The following is a 20,604-nucleotide window of genomic DNA, read 5'->3' on the forward strand; positions in this document are numbered from 1 at the left end:
TGGGCTGCGCCCCTAGGCTTTAGTCCGGTGCCAAAGCCTCCCAGCAAGCTGCAGGCTGCTCCAAGGAGGCCCCGGGGCCCGTTATGTCCGAACGCTATTCCTATAATACTTAAATGTATTTACATGTGTTTCTTTTAAAAAAGGATTACACATTTTATTTTTTAAAAATCTAAAAAAGGTGAAAAAAAATGAACTTGTATTTTATCTTACACGTTTGCAGGATACACAACAGTCACTTTTCGGAACAGAACATCCTCCTATCAGTTCAAAACAACACAGAACACCAGAAGATTAGGAGACAGCTCAGACTTGACGGCAACCGTGTGCTCTCCGACCAGTGAGCCGCCACGGTGTCGGAGCTCGGGTTTGGCAACATCAATTGGTCCCTCGCGCTGACAAGATAAACATAAAATAAGGCACATACATCGCAAGAATCGAAACACTGTGGCTCAAGAGGACACGCCGATGTGTGAGAAACGGGTCAGTCTAATTAGCCTTTTAAAAAAGTAACCAAAAGTGGTTTTGAAAAACACCACATTTGATGCAGACGTTAAGCAGGAGTGCCACGTGTGAGCCTGCATTGAAAAGTGAGATGACGGCGCCAATGAGTTGGCACCATCTTCCTGAACGTGTAGATCTGAGAAGGACAGAGAAGGTAGGAGGCTGGGGGTGGGTCCATGATATTAGATGCCAAGTACAGAGGTCAAGTCCACCCAGAAGTGCCTCGGAAGAAAGGCCTGGTGATCTAGTCCAGAAAAAAAACAGCAACTGAAAACTCCATGGAGCACAGTTCTACTTTGAGACATAAGGGATCATCATGAGTCAGGGTAGACTTGAAGGCAGTTGTTGGTGCTGGTAGAACGGAGCTCCCGTGTCCAGACAGGATACTTCTAAGTGGCCTCAAAAGACCTCCTCCCTCCACTGAACTCTGTTACAACAGATCACTGGAATCCTGGAAAAGTACACCTTCTTCTTCCCTCCTTTCTCTCCTCCATCCTTGTGAAATTTCTATATTGGGAGAAGCCAAAGACTGAGCTAACACATGTGTGTCTCCTGCAAATGTACAGGCAGTAGCAAGGAAAACAAGTATGCAGAGAAAAGGCAAAGCACAGGGGCAACCTAGAGAATAGCCTGAAACCAAAGTTCACCAAGCAGATGCACAACTGACCACAGTGCTAGTCAGAATTTGGGAAGGACGAACAGTGACATGCGAAATTACGGTCATTTGGAAATACAGGTCACGTCCAAGAGTAGGAAAGGGGTTGGGCTAAACCATAAGAGTATGTGAGATATAACAAGGAATCTGGAGACTTTGAGATTCATGGAAAAACGTGAGTCAGGGAATGGATTGCTGATTTTGTGGAAAATGGTAGAGACTACTCTCCTGAGCTCAGGTCAGCACTTCTCTTTTGGTCTGGGGCTCTGTTCCAAAGGGGATATGTCCTTTGATTTAAAAAAAGCTTCTAGATGTGGGAGAATGACGGGACATCCCCCTGTTGATCTCTGGAACATTTAGTTGAAAGCAAATCCAACTGTTTTAGCCAGGAAGTCCCAATGGCAAATTTACCTCCATGCTGAGATTTTTGGTCCAAATGAGAGAAGATAAATATGAGAAAAATGGACTGGACCTAACATTCTATTATCTAACACTTTATTTTACTTGATTCTATCTTCCTAATACTAATTCAAAATGGCAGGAATAAAGGGGAAAAGCCACACATAGAATTATGAATCACTTTGGATCAATTCAAGTCTAGGGGTTAATGGGGCAGAATACAGCGGGTGGTTTGAGATGTTAATATTTTATTTCTATAGTTTACATATTTGAAAAAATAATATGCTGGATAATCCATGTACTTTTTGTACACACATAGTATGTCTTTTATGTGTATCAACTGCACATGGGGAGTAGATGTTTTTTTTCTTTTTAATCTTAAATGTTTTAATCCAAAACAAATGAACAGATACCAGTCCACATTATGGACTAACTGCATATAATTTTTAAGTTCTTAAATGGATGCAGTATTTAATAGACAGGGCATTAAACAACTACGAAACACCCTCCCTAGTGCTCTTAAATGCTAAAAATGGTTGAAGCAATTTATTCCAAATATCATTGCATGTGAGCTTTTTCTTTTACAACTTTTACAGATCCCTTAAAATCAAACCCAAAAACCCATTGCCATCGAGTCGATTCTGACTCATAGTGACCCTACAGGGCAGGGGAGAACTGCCCCATAGAGTTTCCAAGGAGCACCTGGCGGCTTAAAACAGAAATATTCCTTCACTATCATGGAAATTAACGTGTTAAAGGTACAGCCCGTTATGCGGTTGTTTAAATATCTATATATTTAGAACTATATACAATCAATTCTCAGTTATCTATGATAATGGGAAAAAGATGGGCCTAATCAATGAATACAGTAAACCCACAAGAAACCCTCAAACTAGTTCTACCCAATAGCTTCAATCTACAATTCTCCTAACTTCTTACCAGAAGAGAGAAAAACAGCAATGTGTTTGAGTATCACCAGCGGTAACTTCCCTCTCTCTCACTGCAGCACTAGATGTTGTTGAACATTCGCGAAGACGGAGGGAGAAGACGCATACTAGATAACTGAGAACTGACCATACAGACATACCCACCCAAAGCACACTTACGGACACACAGAATTTAAAACCCAAATTGTGAGGGGAACAATGTCATTTGCAAGAGCCCCAAATTTCCCCTTGTGAGCCACAGTGGAAAGTATGCCCTGAACTGAATTAAGGGTGGGGAGCATGTTAAAAATCTGTCATCTAGGCTACAGTGTACCCACAAAGGATTCTTAACTCCCTAGCCATATTCTTGTGCCCAATGTGGGGAAAAAAAATAAAAGAGCTGAGCATGTGTAAAGGAAAATTTTAAAAGCTGAACATGGAACTCCTTGGTCACAAGCACACCAACTCCTATTTCCTTTGAGTGACAGAAAAACATGTCAAATCCTTTCATTTGACCTCTCTTCTAAAACAAAGAACATGCGCATGACACATTTACACTGGTTTTACTAAAAAAGGAGGCAGGCTTACAGCTGAAAAAAAAAAGGGGTGGTTCGAGTGAGTGTAACAATACTGATTCAAAACTGAAATGGAAGACAGTTTTCTCCCTAGAATACTTTAGGGTTTTTTAAAGTCCTTTTCCATAAAAGGAATATACTTGAAACCCATCCCAATTAGGTGAGATGAGATTGCTAAAACACATAAACCAAACCCGTGGCCGTCGAGTCGATTCCGACTCATAGCGACCCTACAGGACAGAGTAGAACTGCCCCGTAGGGTTTCCAAGGTTGTAATCTTCACGGAAGCAGACTGCCACATCTTTCTCCCTCAAAGCGGCTGGTGGGTTCAAACTGCTGACCTTTCGGTTAGCAGCCAAGCGCTTTAAACACTGCGCCACCAGGGCTCCTTCTAAAACACATACAGAACTACAAAAAAAAACCCAACAACAACAAAAAAAAGAGTCCATTTCATCTTTTAACCTCCTACAGTCTTATGCATGTGTGCTGTCCATTTTCCTAATGCCTACCTATTGCATAACTGCAAGGAATTTGCTTTCTTCCGCAAGGGAGGTCAGCAAAGAGCTCATGTCCCCGATGGCCATGTTGGTGGTGCTCACGGACAGCGCGGGGAAGGGGTGGGCCACTCGCGGAGTTGTGAGGCGGGAGGAGCTATGGGAAAGGTTCTGAAGGATGCTTGGGCTCAGGGCTCCTGACAGCAGGCTGGCGTGGTCCCCGTCATCGATGATGGCATCAAAATCAATCTGCACCCCCTCCAGGTCATGGCTGTCAAGGCTGTCCACTGTGCTTGTCACCTGGTTAGCACCTGGGGAAAGTAACTCGGAGTTTTCAGCACTGGCCCCCTGGAGGAGGCAGGAGGCTTCCGACATGAAGGAGCCAGCTTTTGCGTCTTGCTGACTGAAGCCCATGGTTTGGTCATAGAACTGACCAGAGTAATTCTGCATATTCCCACAGAGCTGCTGGGGCGGCCCCTGAACTTCCATCTTGATGCCGTTCACCCTGCAGGTCTGACTTGAGTCACTGAGCTGTCCCTGCTGCAGAGCAAGGCTCCCCCTGGGCCCTGCCTGGCGCCGGCTGCCCCCATAGCTGGTGCACTGCGGGTAGCCCCTGCCCACTGCCGCGCTGGAGGGCTGCATGCCGAGGCTGTGGGGCCCCGGCAGACAATTCTCTGGCCCTGGGTAGACGTTGATTTGTGAGGTAGCACTTACTTGCCCCAGTATCCCCTGGCTGGGGCGGCCTCCCCCATGCTGGTGCATGCTGTCACCGAGGAGCGCAGGAGCGAGGTACCCCTGTGCCACCAGCTCTTGGTTCTGCATGCCAGTCCCTGTGCTGCCAGCTGACTCACCGGGGACCATGGACATGCCAAAATCTGCCTGGCTCCCGTTCCCTTGCACGGTGGTGCTTTTCAGCTTTGATCCTTGAATCCCAGCACCGCAGGCACCATCGAGTGCACCGGGGGCGACCGGCTGCCTGTTTAGACAGCTCCCATACTGTGGGGCCTTGTAGGGCTGTTCATGGAAGGCGTTTCCATTGGTGCTGGTATTGCCACTGCCATGGATCACCAAGTGCTCTGGGCCGCCGTAGGAACCGCTGTTCTCCCCGAGGGTTGGATATCCCCCAGCTGGGCTAGCCCCGTTCCTCAATGGATTCTGCTGGTGGACGGCCATATTGTTGTATAATCCAAAGGCTCGCGCCTGCTGCAGTGTGGCACGCTGGCTACATTTCAGCTTCGAGGAGGACAGGTCGGCGCTTCCGGAGCTGACTTCATTCCACTGGATGGGCAGGTCTGTTTTACTGGCGTCTGTGCAAGGTTGCTCCAGAGCCGGGTACGGCTGCCCCATGTGGCTGTCCGGCAGTGCAGGTGGGTTGAATTCGCTGTGCCCGCTTCCCAGGCTGGACTGGGGCACTTTGCTGTCATCCAGGATGCTACTCTGGAAGTGCTGCTCATACCCTGCTTGATTTTGAGAATTCAGATACTGTACCACGTCATCCGGCAGGAGGTCCTCGTCATTGAAGTTCACGTCTGCTTCCATGGTCAGGGACTCCAGGGTGACATTCTCACTGATGCTCGGAGGACAGGGAGATGAGTAGAAGTTACGGAACTGGCTGCCTTCGGGCCGTGTGTAATTCTGAAGCACTAGGTTACGCTTTTCCACGGATGGAGGCAACACGGGGGGATTGAAGCTATTAAGGCTGTTGAAACGCTGAACTCTGGGCAGGGAAAGGTTCTCTGAGACCGTCCTCACGGGGTCGCTGGCTCTTCTCACGCTGTTTCCCAGGGCGTCTCGGGGCAGCAGATGGCGCCGGCCGTAACTGTGAGTGCCCCCGTCGCTGCATCTTCGGGGAGGGTTGACAGGGGGCAGGGACACCCCAGACTCCCTGCTGTCCCCAAGCAGGGCCATCCTCGTCTTCAGGCTCATCCTCTCCATGTTGGGCAGGGGTGTGGGCGGGGGCCCCCCGGTGGCCGCGGCGTACTTGGCTTTCAGACGGTACTGCTGGGCAGGCGTGAGGCTGAGCAGGCTCGGCAGCCCGTCGCACTGGCTGGCCTCGCTGGACCTGCGCGAGGCGTCCGTGGAGATGGGGTCGTAGGAGTCGGCCACGCTCACGTTCTGGGGTCGCCCCTCGGCCTGGGACGCCTCACTGGACCTCCGGCTGGAGAAGCAGGGGGAGATGCCCGAGGACCGACGGCTGCTCAGGTAGGCGGAGCTGATGGTGCTGGTGTTGCTGTCCCTCCTGTTGAGCATGTTCAGCATGGTGATGTCCACCCCAGACAGGTCGCTTCTGTTCGGGAGAAGAGTCAGGGACCCGCCCAAGTTGCAGTTGTTATTGGACTGTGTGCCTGGACAGAGAGAAGGACATGGTGAAGACGAATTCATTTCAAGGACAACTTAAACAGAGTGGTCTGCAAACTTTTTCTCCAAAGGCCAGGTCAATATTTCAGTTTCATGGGTGACAGTCTCTGGCACAACGGCTCCACTCTACAGTGTAGCAGGAAAGCAGCCATGGAAAATATATAAATGAATGGGCATGGCTGGGTTCTAATAAAACTTTATTTACAAAATAGGTGACAAGCCATACTTGGCCCATGGGTGTTAGTTTGTCAACCTCTGACTTCAATAAAACAATAACAACTCCCTCAGTTCAGTTAGGCTAATCCACAGTCACAGTACCAGGACAAAATGAAGACTCTTGGGATGTATATACAATGATTCATTTACACTCAACTCCACAGACCAAAGGTATTCCAGGAGTTTCATATCCACACTCAGGGCTTCCTGTTTATTCCACATCCTATGAACATGTCACACATCGGAGTTGGTGGGGCAGGGTGGTTTGCTCTTAAGATATACTCCAGGTATTCAGTGTAATCTTAGAAGCAAAAACTGACTTGGGGGCTGACAGTGGCAAAGGTCACCTGTCATGGCTCAAACTGGACAAACATCAATCAAAGTGGCTGGGGAATTCCTGGTTTTAGATAGGACACCCAAGACACAGGACTAACCACAGGTACCTCTGTTGCTGGGATTATCTCAGCCTGGTCTAGTACTTATGATTTCACAATCTGAACAGGAGTCACAGTCTTATTTTTCATTTCAGTATTATCCCGGCACTACCTGTTTTTAAAATATAGACCCTTCAGAAAGACAATTCGAATGGGTTCAACCCATTAGTATGTTATGGTTACGACCTAATCCTAGAGCTAGCAGAGAAACTAGCAAGCATAAAACCGTGGCCCGGTTCCCCTCCTACTGCTAGGGCCACATTGGAAAGAACAGAAGCAAAACACATGGGTGTGGTCAGCCATGGAACTCACCGTTTCCTATGAGAGGAGAGACCGCAGGGGCTTTGGAGGGTAGAATGGGGTTCAGTCGCGGAAGCATTCCATTAACTTGTTTTAGCCTTTCCAATTTCACGTGCTCCATCCATTTGGTCCCTGTGGCATTTCTCCTGGCTTGCAAAGCGAGGGCTGTTGTTGCGGTGGAAATGGTCGAGTCCATGATCGGGGTTTCGTCGATGGCACTGAGGTCTGCTACACTACCTCCGTCGGTCAGATGAAGCTCGAGCCCACTGTTGGAATAGTTGCTGATGGGGGACTGTTGGCTGCTGCATGAAGACTGACCACCAGGGCTTGGCTGAGATGTCTGTTGGGGTCAAGAGGAAAGGAAAGCAATGTCACCAAGAGGAGTAAAGAAAAGGGAGGTGAGATTGCGAGCACATGCACTATCAAGACCTTCAGGATTATCTGTCACACGAGTAAGAAGAAAAACCATGTTGTAGTGAATGCAGGTGACTTCTCTTGACCAAAATGATGGATGGGCCACGAGGCTGATGTGTAGTGGGAGTCAGTGAAGAGTAGAGGATGCTAGATGAAATGTGACAGGCATGATCTCAGCAATGGAATCCTGACAAAAAAGCCAACTCTGCAAATAGACTTCATAGGTTCAAATCCCACCTCCACAACTTTATTCTTTGGGCAAATTACTTCGCCACTCTAAACCTCAGTTTCTTTGTCCATAAAATGGGGACAATTTATATGAGGGGTTGTGGGAATTACAGGAGAAGCCCTAAGAACACACAAAGTATAAAACGAACGAAGACAGTAATAATTGGCTCAGAGGGCATCCACAATTATTAATATCCTAGGTAGTTTTATTCTTTGGGTTCATTTTGCTCAGCTAGAACAGAAATGTAATATATGCTCCATGACCCCACATATTACCTCCTCTCCAATGAGAGCCCTTCTAAACTATTCAGGACTCGTTATCCAAATTCTTTGTAACTGTCCTCCTTCCTGCTGCATTTTCCTGCTGTTTAGAACCTCACCGAGGTTGTACGTGAAGGTAAAACTTCAACTGCTTAGCTTCTGCTAAAGCCAGACGGGAAGAAAGGCTACAAATCGTGGCTGTCATGAGTCTGTGGGGTGATTTTCCCATTCCTCTTACTCTGTCCCCTATTACTTCACTAGGACAATTGGGAAATGCCCTCTCTTCCACACCCCTCAAGCAAGTGGATTCCATAAGAAAATTCTGCAACTAAATGGGAGCTTAATTAGTCCACTGGTTCTCAGTCCGGAGCAGCACCCCCAAGCGGAGTGTTTGGAAACAGGGAGGGGTTTGAGGGGCTGGCTGTTCCCGTGTACAGGGAGCACAACGGGCTTTTAGTGGGACAGAGTCAATAATGTGAAATGGCCTGCAGTGAGCGGGACACCCCACACTACATACTCATTCTTCCTAAAATTCCAGTGAGAAACAGTCCAATCCTTTTCATTCAGACAAGAAAAATGATGTTCAGAGAAGTTCAGTGTTGCCCAACATTATAAAGTGCCACCAGCCTAGACCCCCACTGCCTGGTGCTACTTCTGCTCCTCTGCGGTACCTTCTCCAGGGTTACTAAAAAACTGGAGCCACTGACAGCAGTCATGAGAAAATTCTCCTGGGAGAGAGAAATGCACACAGCCAGTCAGACTACTGCAGTCTCTGGTGGCATGCAAAGTGCTGTCAGGAACAGGGTTTTGGAGACAGGGCTTCTCAGCGGAGCCCAGGACGTCACTTTTGCTACTGCAGTACATACGCCCAAGCACACGAACAAGGAGAGCACCGTCTCCCTGCCAGGCTGAGTGCCACATGACACAGGAAGTTCGTCCTGGGCAACCAAGCAGAGCAGAATAAAATATACAAATTTGATCTTGATGACATTAAAGCACTGCTTAATTGTTGGCCTCAGCACAGTCCCGGGGTGCCAGACCGTTTACGCCCTCCTGGAGTTCTTGGAGCACTCGGGCTCTCATTGACGTCTACTCTGCATATGCTGCGCGTGTGTTCGTGTACCACACACACTTCCATGTGACATTTAAGAAGGCACACAGACACACTCAGAAAACTGCTTCAGTGAGCTCAGACATTTAAACATAGGTTAATCATTAGCAACTAATATATTCAGGGAGCCCTCTGTGGCGGAGTGGTTAAGAGCTCAGCTGCTATTCAAAAGGCTGGCAGTTCAAATCCACCAGCTGCTCCTTGGAAACCCTATGCAGCAGTTCTACTCTGTCGTATGGGGTCGCTATGAGTCGGAATCGACTTGACGGCACATGATAACAACAACAATATATTCAGACCCTCCTCAAAGAAGGTGGTGCAAGTCTGGTCCAAGAATGAATTTGCACTAGTGAGTACGATGACTAAATAGTGTTTGAGAATATCTGCTTGGTTGGCCACAGCGCAATGTATTATGGAAACCTAGACAAACAGAACAATGACTTTCAACATCCAACGTTTTCCACATGCGGAGTGTTCAAAAACACTGCTTCTATGTTTGAGACACATCTGAGGAATGTGCACTACCGAAGTGATCACAAAGCCACAAGAACTAAGGAAAGATGACAGGAAACAAAAGTAAATGCTCAAGTGAAAACAAAAAGGGCAGAGAAGCCAATATTCCCTCACCTTATTACCCACTGTCCTTAGGAAGTGAGAACAAGACATTTAGGAGCATTAGACAGAAGAGACATTGGGTTAACAAGAAAAAAAAGAAGAAAGAATTTAATTTACAGCATGATGATCAAATCAAAGACAAGTTTTTAAAAAAAGACTATTAGAAACGTAAACTGATGTGCACTTTAGTAAACGTCTGTAAAGATATATAATTATATTCATACGTGTATATTTATATACACTTAATAGCGTAGTATGGAAATTTGATCAATTTAGTAACCCCACTGAGTCTCCGTTTCTTCACTTGTAAAACATGGGGCCTAGTCTCGATCTCTACAATCTCTTCCAGCCTTAAGTTTCCTGATTTATTTATTTTATAAAATATTTTTCAACTTGGTTCATCTCCGATGTCATTGAGCTGAATCTCTCTAAATTTCCATTTCTATCAATTATCTTTTTAAACAATGGTTGTTTCTCTATTAATCCAGCTGGAGAGGAGATGACAAGTTTCCTGAACTAGGGATGCACATTAAAGGTATTAAGAGACTCTGGGTTCTTAGGATGCCTTAAGAACATAATTCATTCTCTTTTGTTGACATAATCTAAAAAACAAAACAAACCCATTGCCATCGAGTCAATTCTGACTCATAGCGACCCTACAGGGCAGGGTGGAACTGCCCCATAAGGTCTCCAAGGAGCGGCTGGTGGATTCGAACTGCCGACCTTTTAACCACTGAGCCACCAGGGCTTCAACAATCTAGGATACCACAAATTCACTTAAACACTTGAGGATAAACTGTTGCATGTTCTACACAATTATTATACAGGTGGACTTTATTGTAGAAAATAGATATATGCTTCCCCCCCAAAATGTGTATAAAACACAGTTTATTAACTAATTAATTTAAAAGTATAGTGAATAATCACACACACACACAAACACACACATACATATATATATGTGGAGCCCTGGTGATGCGGTGGTTAAGAGCTCAGCTGCTAACCAAAGGGTCAGCACTTTGCATCTCCCAGCTACTCCTTGGAAATCCTATGGGGCAGTTCTACTCTGTCCTACAGGGTCACTATGAGTTGGAACTGACTCAACAGCTTCCGTAAAGATTTACAGCCTTGGAAACCCTATGGAGTAGTCTTTTCTAAGAAGTCATCTTGCCATCCCTTTCCCCCTTCAAATGCTCCCCATCACTAGCATATCTTACTCTTTTTACCCTCATCCGTTTTTATTATTGCGCATGCCACTCGCGCCTCACAACTCTGGCTCAGCTGCGCCAGGACCTGGCATGCTTCCAGGGGTGATGATCCTCCCTGCTATGTGCCGAACTTCTGCACGGCCATCACCTCCTCTGCCTCCCGCTTCACTCCCGCTGTGTGCACGTGGTTAGTTGGCTCTTTTGAATGTTCTTTACACAGACTTGCATTAAAGCCGTCATCACACTAAGTTGTAATTACTTGTTTTGGGGTCGGTCTATCCTCCTAGACTGTGACATCCCGAAGAACAGGGGCCGTATCTTATTATCTTGGGGCCACCAGAGCAAAGAAGACAGAAAATATATTAACAGAATGACTAAACAAATATTTTTTTATGTGAGAGGCACTCTGAAAATATAGACAGATGTGCCTTTCTTCCTCCTGCTAAGTGGTATGGTTCCAGATCGATTTTAAAAATCAGAGAAAATGCTGAAAACTCTTTTCTGAGCTGACTTATTCTATGAAGATCAACTTCGAGTAAGCAATCCAAGTTACTGAGCTTATGGCCTCCTTAAGTCAGATACAGTCTGATGCAGTAAGGATGGGGGAAGTCTAGGCCACTAAACTGGGACCTGTCTCTTTAAATTCTCCTGGGATGGCTTAGGGAAAACCAGAAGGAAAACGAATGACATACCATGGGCTTCTCAGCCTTGACCGTTTTCACTTGGAGGCATTCTTCTCGCTTTGAGGTAGTGTTGCTGAGGTCCTTCTGCTCACCAAGGGCTCCCTGAGTCTGCCGGCTGGGTGACCTGGCCTGGGAATGGCTGCCAAAGTCGCGCGGTGGCGGGGGCCGAGGGTGTATGTCTCCACGCTGCTTCTTGGTGACATGAGCCTCTGGGCCGTGCACTGTCTTCACGTGTTTCCGGAGGGAGCTGGGGTCTGTGTAGCGCTTAGTGCAGCCTGGGATCTTGCAGACGTACGGTTTCTGCCGAACCCCACCAGAAGGAAATAACAGACTGTTACTGGAGGGATTACGCCCCAGCCCAACAGCCCTTTGTGGTGGCACACTGTATTTTTAAATCTTTCAAAACTTCTTTCAAAGCTCCTTCCCAAAGCTTGGAGGTGTTAACATAGGAACTAAGAGTCTCATAAAGCTCATCTGAACATTGGTCAGTGTTCACAGAAACTAATATTAACAGATTATTATTTTAGAGAGAACTCAGAGTGGGCTACAAACATGTAAATTGCCTTTATGTACTTGGGAACACCGATCCTTTCAGAAGCAGGAAGTATCATGGCACCATGGTAGGTGCTCAACAGATACGGGATGGTGATGATGATGACAGAAGAAGGCTTAAAAGGCACCCATAATCTAATCAGAAGAATGCAGTATACAGTTCAGGAGAGATGGTAGGAAGAAACTTCACATGGATGTCCTGGCTCTCAGATCTAATATCACTCTGCCCCTTTGAAAATGTGCTCTTCACATGTGGACATCATAAAGATTGCCAACATTCTCTCCCCCTTAAGACATCACTAAAGCATGAGCCTTTGGGGAGCAAACAGTGTGTGGGGATGCTCAAAATATCTAGTGCCTTTCTGGTCATCAAAGCTGTAGAGCACTGTCTTGTATCATTTACGAGTGGGGATGAGGATTTCTGGTTTGTACTCTTTCCCTAAGTACTAAGGTCCATAAATTACCGCATGATAATTTCGTTTTCTATGTGCGACAGCGGGCAAGTTCATAGATAGAGTTATAAAAAATTCGATGGATACTCATAGTTGAATATGTCTTAAAATCACAGAACTACTGGCATTTATTCATGACCAACATCATAATTGTGATTTCATTTACCTGCCTTGAAATATAACATATCCATGGATATTTGTATGAGTATATATTGATATCTATGTACACCAGAAGATGAGCTATTAGGTAAGCAACAGTCACAAAAAGCATGATTAGTCTAATGCATCCATTATATTAAAAAAGATGCCCAGTCTTTCAGAATATGTGTGTCTAAAAGATGCTTTTTCACTAAAAGCCCAAGAACGGACTGAATGCTACCTAAAATGATAAAAGGCCCTAATGCATTGAGGCAAAGATTCCTAAATTATCCTGAGAGATTGCACCTCTAAACTTGAGATTCCTTTGGGTAGAACTGATTCCCATTAACTATGAATTACTTCTATTCAGGAGCTCGTGTGATTTGCAGCATATATATTTAGTGAAATGAGCACATCAAATTCTATGCATTAGGGACAGAAGAATAGTTCTGGCGATTAGTGCTATTACCTTACGATGTTCTGATACTGGCCTTTTGCTTGTTCACTGCATTGCAGTGCCAGGGTGCTCTATCAGCTCCATCATACGTGAAGACGGAGAAGGGAGGGAGCAAGGAGCTAGGCCAGCATTCCCTGCTTGAAGGGCTACTCTTTCTATAAACATATGCATGTGTACATTATGGGGCAGCTCAGAAAGGAACACACAGCTAGATGTGCAGTGAGTCTACAAATACTCGCCAGTGCCTACGTTTCCAGGAAAAACAACATGTATAAGTACATGTGTGCCCATGTGCTCCCATGGATGAGCAGATATATTAATACATCATCAACCTACAAAATTTCACAAGAACAGTTAGGTTCTGAAAATTTATGCTTTACAACACAACCCATTAACTCAGTTACATAGCTTGGCTCTCACATTTTGCTGCCATCAATGAATGAAATGAAATATAACTGTAGGCTAAGGTAAATATTGTCAGACATACTGAGTCACCCACTTTTCATGCTCTGGATATTTAACTTCCCACCACGCATCTGTCAGTCTGTTTTACTGGGAGGGCTTGTGTGTTTGCCATGTTGCTGGAACCTATGCCACCAGTATTTCAAATGCTAGCAGGGTCATCCATGGTGGCCAAGTTTCAGCGGAGCTTCCAGACTAACACAGACTAGGGAGAAAGGCCTAGCAACCTACTTCTGAAAATCAGCCAATGACAACACAAAGGATCACAACAGAATACTGTCCAATATAGTGCTGGAAGATAGCTTCAAAATACACAGTGGCTGCAACAATGAACTCCAGCAAACCAATGATCATGAAGATGGTGCAGGGCTGGGCGACATTTGATTCTGCTGTACATGGGATCGCCATGAGCTGGAGCTGACCTGACCACAGCTAACAACAACACACTCAGCTTTTGGTATTGTTAATAATACCTCTTTGACTCACTGCACTGAGAGGTACTTTGTGAAACTTTTTCTACTGACTTTGTAGAATTCATCCAAATAAGTTTTCCAATAAACCCTTAATGATACCTACTACATGCAAGACTCTGTGAACAAAAAGCTGTATATGATAGGATTTAACCTCAAGAAATATAAATCTGGTAAGAAAAAAAGGCACTCAGGTAATTATCTACAATATGAAGGATAAATACTATGTAAGCATGGTTTCACAGGGGGATCGTTGTTCAGTGAAGATGATCATGGCAGGCTACAGTTTTCAAGATTCTGTGTCTATAAATAAGTATAATGCCAAGCTCATGGGTTATGGAAATGTTAAATGAGGTAATGTTCTTGAAGTGCTTGGCATATAGGAAGCGCTCAATAAATTTTGAGAGGAAGCATTTCAACTGGGTCTTGAAAGAAGGGTAAGATTCTGAGGGGTAAAACTGGGGCCAAGGGTATGCCAAAAATAAGAAGTGCAACTACAGCAAAACAAAACAATCAGACATAAAAAATGGAGTGTGGCATCTTCCAAAAAGTGTCTCCCAAACGGCTGATCAATGACAAGAGATTCTATGTAACTTAAGTTTCCTTATTCCACAATGGCTTTTTCAGAAGAGTTTGTATGTGTGAATTTGCATGTGAGTTTATGTGTGTACATGCTTTTTAGAGGGCGGGCTTAATCCAGTGAAAGATGGTTTTGCTCTATCAGCGTAGACGAAAGGGCCATCTTTGCCACTTTAAAGCCCAATGGTGATTGAACTGAAGGGCTCACTTTACTTTTACCAGACACCCTCTCCCCACTGTCTATCTGGAAGATCACAAATAGGCTTTGCCTGTATCTGGCACAGTCAAATGACAGCCACTCCAAAGTCTTGTGCATGCAAAATTTTCCTTCCCTAGCTGAAGCAAACTGATGACACATTTTGTAAGGCAAAACTAGATCTCATGTTAAGAAATTGCTGGTTAACCTATTTCTACCCAAAAGGTGGGGAGCCTTTTTGCTAATTATCTTGATGAGCTCAAGAGAAGGCTTCACAGAGGCATCAGAATTTGAGCAAGACCTTCAAGAAGAAGTTCTGCAAGCAGACAGGCACTGAAAGGTAAGCAAACCGAATTTGAAATCATTTCCATTCTTATGCTTCCCTGCAATTTGGGATAATGACATAAAAAAACAGCAACACAGCAGGACCCATCCACGACCAAGAAGCTTTATTCAATATATTATTTTAAATAGTTGACTAGAAACCATTCTGGGTTTCTGAGACTATCTTCCAAGATTCTTTGGAATTTAGGATGTCTGGAAATCATATTTAGCCAAGGCTGGCTTTTCTGTGAAGGTCTTTTTGATATAGTGCATTTGAAGATACCACCTGCAGAAAGTTAATAAAAGTAGCTATCTTAGCAGTGAGCTGTCAGCTGTCAACACGTTGCTTCTGAATCCGTCTGTAGTGCTTAAAGGGTCATCCTTTGCATGGAGTCAGGCTATTCAGGGCAGAGCAACTGGATTGAATTCTAAGTTAAAGCACTCCTACTATTTGCCCAGTAGGTGGCAGCTCCCAACAATGGGAAATTAAGTTCACCAGGGGTTTTTAGGAGTTCGCTCTATATCAGCATTACTTTCCAGACCAGCCTCGTTTTCAGCCTTACCCCGATGTACCAAGCCCTCAAATGGAGTTTCAGGGTGCATTCATGCTGGAAATGGCCAAGAGAAAATAAAACTGAATGTGTCCCTGCCTTCCTGTTTATACTGTCCATGAGGGTCCTTTGTTCCCACCCAAGAGCTCTTTTATCCCGGAGGCCTTACCTCATTGGAATGTGTTCTGTTTTGGTGCTTGGCACGATCCGAGGCGTTTGAGAATGCCTTGTTGCAGCCCTCGTGCTCACAGACGTACGGTTTCTCTCCAGTGTGTGATCTCAAGTGGGTTTTCAAGTTTTCTAGTCTCGAGTAGGCCTTTGTACAACCTTCAAACTGAGGACAACAGGTAAATCGGGATTACTGCACACAATAGCATATTATGCTTAACACCCCCTGAAAGTTGATGAAAAACTGACATTTCAAGGGTCAGCAGCTTTTCAAAACCAAATAACAAAAGTCCACTAAAGTCTGCATTTATTGGGATTCAGATGTGGCTCAGTGCAGTTCAGGATAAAGCACTTTCAGCGCTGGTAAAAGTCCTGAAGTTTTTTTTTTTTTTTTTTTTTAAATAGACCGCTTAACATGGACAATGGGTTTCATTATCTGCTCATTGATCTCCTCGAATTCCCAGATTTCAGATTCAGCACAAAGTTCATTAATATGGCTTTGTGTCCATACAAAGACATGTAATTTGATCATGTTCGTAAAGAGCCTTTAAGATGTAAAGTACCAGGAACTAAGCAATACCCAGTGCACCTCTGCAGGCACCTCCATGGAGGGAGGCTTAACTTTGCAGGAACCCCAGTCTGCAGTAAGCAGTCTATACTATACCATGGGGACCAGAGAGAGAAAAAAGCAAGGGGAAAACGCTAACACTGTCTACTGAGATTACTTTTTTTAAAAAGCCAACTTAAACTTTTTAAGTAGGAAGCCAGCACTTTTTGTGCCTTCCAAGTTCTTGGGTTCCACGAGCAATGCGCGGGGTGGCTGTGTCCTCACTTCCGGTGCCGGCGGGTGAGTCCCAGCTGCCGTCTGCCTGCCGTCCCCTCCTCAAAGCTGTGCTATCCAATTCGGTAGCTACTAGCCACATGGGGCTATTTACGTTTAAATTGAAATTAATTAAAATTAAATTAAATGTAAGAAATTAGTTCCTTGGCTGTACTAGCCATATTTCAAGTGGTCAAGAGCCACATGTGGCCGGTAGTGACCGGGTTGGACAGCGCAGATGTAGAAGACTTCCATCATCCCCGGAAGTTCTTCTGATAGCATTCTCCAGAAGGTCTACTACTCTTCGGCTCCCGTCCCCTCCATCTCTGAAACCTTTCTCAAAACCCAGGGATTTATCACCAGACAACATTCCACCCCTCCCCTGCCCCCTAACCACACCTGCCCTGAGCTGGAGTCATCAGCATGGACAACCCTTAAAGGATGTTGAAGGACCGACCCACAGTATGAATCCTGCTACCCACTTGGGTACTCACAGTGCATTTGTGAGGCTTCTCTCCCGTGTGTCTTCTCATATGCACTACCAACATATACTGGGCTTTGAAGGGTTTCTGCTCTCTTGAGCAGTCTAGCCACCGGCACACAAACTCCTTCTTCTCACCATGGATATGGTCGTTATTTATATGCTGGGGTTTAGAAAAACAGAGAGACAAAGTGGAAATGCATTACTCCTTTCTGAAAACAATATAAGTGAGTTCAAAAAGTGCCTGATCTTAAGCCCAAAAAACTACATGTTAAATTTACCATATTATAGAGTTTTAATTTTAGTTGTATGTTTCTCAATAAATTTCCTCTTGTTAATTGTGTATATATACTTTCTAAGTAGCAGGAGGCAGCATTGGTGGTTCAGTGGTAAAATTCTCGCTTTCCTTGTGGGAGACTTGGGTTCGATTCCTGGCCAATGCACCTCATGCAGAGCCATCACCCATCTGTCAGGGGAGGCTTTCTATGATGCTATGATGCTGAACAAGTTTCAGCAAAGCTTCTAGACTAAGATGGACTAGGAAGAAAGGCTTGGCACTTTACTTCTAAAAATCAGCCAATGAAAACCCTATGGATCATAATGGTTCAATCTACAACCAGTGATCATGGGCATGATGCAGGACCAGGCAGTGTTTCATTCTGTTGTGCATGGGGTCACCATAAGTTGGGGGCCAACTGGAAGACAGCTAACAACAACAACTAACAAGCGTGACACTATTTGGAGGAACCCTGAAAACACACTGCATCAGGCCCCTGAAGAGCAAGAATTCAACACTCTGAATTTTTTACTAGCCAGTCGTGAAATGCAGCAAGCCACTTTTGTCCTCTCTGGGCCTCCAATGTCTCCATCTGCCAAGTGGGGGTCAAGCCTCAGAACTAAAAGCCTCAGTTCTAAAGGTGTTTAGGCACTGGGTTAGCACCGAGGCTCAGGCTTACCTAGACAACACACACATGCATGCATACGTATGCACACAACTCTATAATAAGTAAGAAAAACCAACCGAGGCTTTTTCAAATCAATCTTTACCTCAGGTTAGTGGGAGTTCCTCTTGAATGAGAATCACAGGGAAAAGAACTGGGTACAGAATAAAAGGACTAGGTAATCTTCAACAAATGATTTAGCCTCATACTATCTTAGTTTTCTTCATGTACAAAACAAGAGAATGGATTAACTGGTCTCTGAGGTCCTTTCTGACTCTAAAATTCTATTAATTCTGTTTTTAAATGAAGATGGGTTTTCCACAATGGCTTATCAATTCAAATTTTTAGAATCACTTTCATATAGTTCCTTGGCTTAACATGAATACACCAAGTGTCCTAAAGTTAGGAGACATGAGAAGCCTATAGTGGAAATGAAGGTTCTTTGCTTGGGATCAAAATGAAAGTTAATTTCTATAAATGGAGTGTATGGTTTAAGTGCCTTGTTTTAGATTACCTTAGTCTGATCCTGTCAGTTTCTATTCTTTGCTCACCCACATTTTTTTAGTTTTAATTTAAGGCTTGGAATCAGGATGGTGCCAATGGTTTACACGCTCGGCTGCTAACCCAACGGTTGGAGGTTTGAATCCACTCAGGCGTGTTGGCATAAAAGGTCTGGCAATCTACTTCTGAAAAATCAGCCACTGATTTTTGTGGAGCACACTCCTACTGTGACACACATGGGGTCGCCATGAGCTGGAACTTGACGGCAACTAATAGATAGTAATTTAAGGCTTAAACAAGTACTTTCTCAAGCATCGATAGAAATACATCATTAAAAAATACGCACAGTAAGAGAAAGCTATGCTTCGGTCCCGTGTGGTCTCTGAGAGGCTGAGGGTGACACTCCATCACCATCAGCAGTTCCTAATTACTCCACTAGGTGGCTTACTGCTTTAGGGAAAAAATAAAACATTTTTTTGCCCTATTTCTAAAGTTTAAGACTGGATGAGAGCAGAGAAAAGAAATCATTATCATTATTCACTCTCCTTTCCTTGAGAAGCTCCCAGAAAGCTTGAAGAGCAGAAAACAGAGTCAGTAGTATGTCCTAGTGCACAAGAAGACACCATGATCCCTTCCAAAGCCCAGGAAACAACAAGGAAACCAAATAGAGGCCCAGTGGCGCAGCAGTTAAGCTTCTGGCTGCTAACCAAAAAGTCGGCAGTTCAAATCCACCAGCTGCTCCTTAGAAACTCTATGGGGCAGTTCTACTCCATCCTATAGGGTCGCTATGTGTCGGAATTGACTTGAAAGCAACGGGTTTGGTTGGTTTTTATAGTCACAAGGGTATAGGGAGGGAGGGAGAGAAGAAGGAGAAGAGGAGGAAGAAGTGGAAACAGGGAAACCGAATTACCATTTGTGCTGAACGGGTTCCTTGAGGCCAGGAACCATGTCTTTTTAGACTCATATTCTCAGCAATTAACAGTGTTCCTGGTATACTGCAGGCACTCGGTAAATAACTGAATTGATTTGACTAATGTGGCAAACTACACTATCACAGACTAAAATTCAACTTTATGCTTTTGCTTATCTTAATTCAACTTCATTTTACTCAGCAACCCATACGGGGTGAATTCAACGTAAGGCATCCGATTCCTTTAAAATAATGTACTATCAATAATTCAAAAGGATTTGAAAGATATCCAGATGCAAACCCCAGCTTGCTGGTGGAATAAAAGGACTTCAGTGCTATTGCAACACTGCATTCTCTCTCTCGCATTGACAAGTATGAGTTGAGTGCTGCTCCACGCCAGGCCTTGTGCCGGGGAATCAGACAGACGTGATTGCTGTCCTAAGGAAATTACAGCCTACTGGGGAGAAAATAACAGGGCTTTATGAAAACCTATATAACAGGGGGTCCTAAATCAATGTGGAGCGTCAGGGATCAGGGTCAGAGTCTCGAATGAAATGCACTGAAAGGAGGACCTGAAGGCTGAGTGGAACCCCACCAGGTGTGTCTAGGTGTGCACAGCTGAAGGTGAGGGTGGGGGATGGGGGGACACTACTGCAGAGAGATGCGGGGCCTTGCGGACACAAGGCGAGCACCAGGAGTAGCAGGAGGGAAATGGCCAGGTAGACACAGGTGTCACTGTCACTGCCACTGCATGACATGGTAAGAGGGCCTGAGTCTCCTATGCATCCAGGGGATGCCACTAAGGTAGCTGAGCTAGGGCTAGCTTGCCAGGATCCCCTAAAAAAAACAAAACCAAACCAAATGTCATCGAGTCAATTCCTTCTCATGGTGACCCCATGTGTGTCAGAGTAGAACTGTGCTCCATAGGGTTTTCAACGGCAGCTGTGATCTTTTGGAAGTAGATCGCCAGGCCTTGCTCCTGAGGCACGTATGGGTGGATTCGAACCTCCGATCTTTTGGTTAGTAGCTGAGTGCTTAAATGTTTGTGTCACCCAGGTACTCCCCTACAATGCAGTCATGGGGTCCAGTCTACAGCAGCAGGGGTGTAGGGTATGCCCCTGGATAGAACTCACATACATGCCACGAGAGTCTGCCCCTAGGAGGAAGGCATTAGGCCCAACTGGTATTAGTCTGGGAAACAGGGACAGCCAATAAGGAGAAGCT

General features: G+C 45.1%; 1 protein-coding gene across 1 annotated transcript in view; it reads right to left on the reverse strand.

The window, feature by feature from the left end:
* Positions 1-3,549: 3,549 nt before the first annotated feature.
* Positions 3,550-20,604, reverse strand: part of GLI3 (GLI family zinc finger 3) — a 326,741-nt gene continuing 309,686 nt past the window's right edge. Inside the window, exons 10-14 of the mRNA XM_004383958.1 lie at positions 17,042-17,191; positions 15,729-15,893; positions 11,388-11,678; positions 6,871-7,198; positions 3,550-5,895 (exon numbers count right to left, since the gene is read on the reverse strand). Of these exons, the coding sequence (XP_004384015.1) occupies positions 3,566-5,895; positions 6,871-7,198; positions 11,388-11,678; positions 15,729-15,893; positions 17,042-17,191 (3,264 nt within the window). The 3' untranslated portion in view covers positions 3,550-3,565. The remainder of the gene's footprint in view (positions 5,896-6,870; positions 7,199-11,387; positions 11,679-15,728; positions 15,894-17,041; positions 17,192-20,604) is intronic.

Source organism: Trichechus manatus, unplaced genomic scaffold, assembly GCF_000243295.1.
Source record: "Trichechus manatus latirostris isolate Lorelei unplaced genomic scaffold, TriManLat1.0 scaffold00114, whole genome shotgun sequence".
In the NCBI taxonomy this organism is placed as follows: Eukaryota; Metazoa; Chordata; class Mammalia; order Sirenia; family Trichechidae; genus Trichechus; species Trichechus manatus.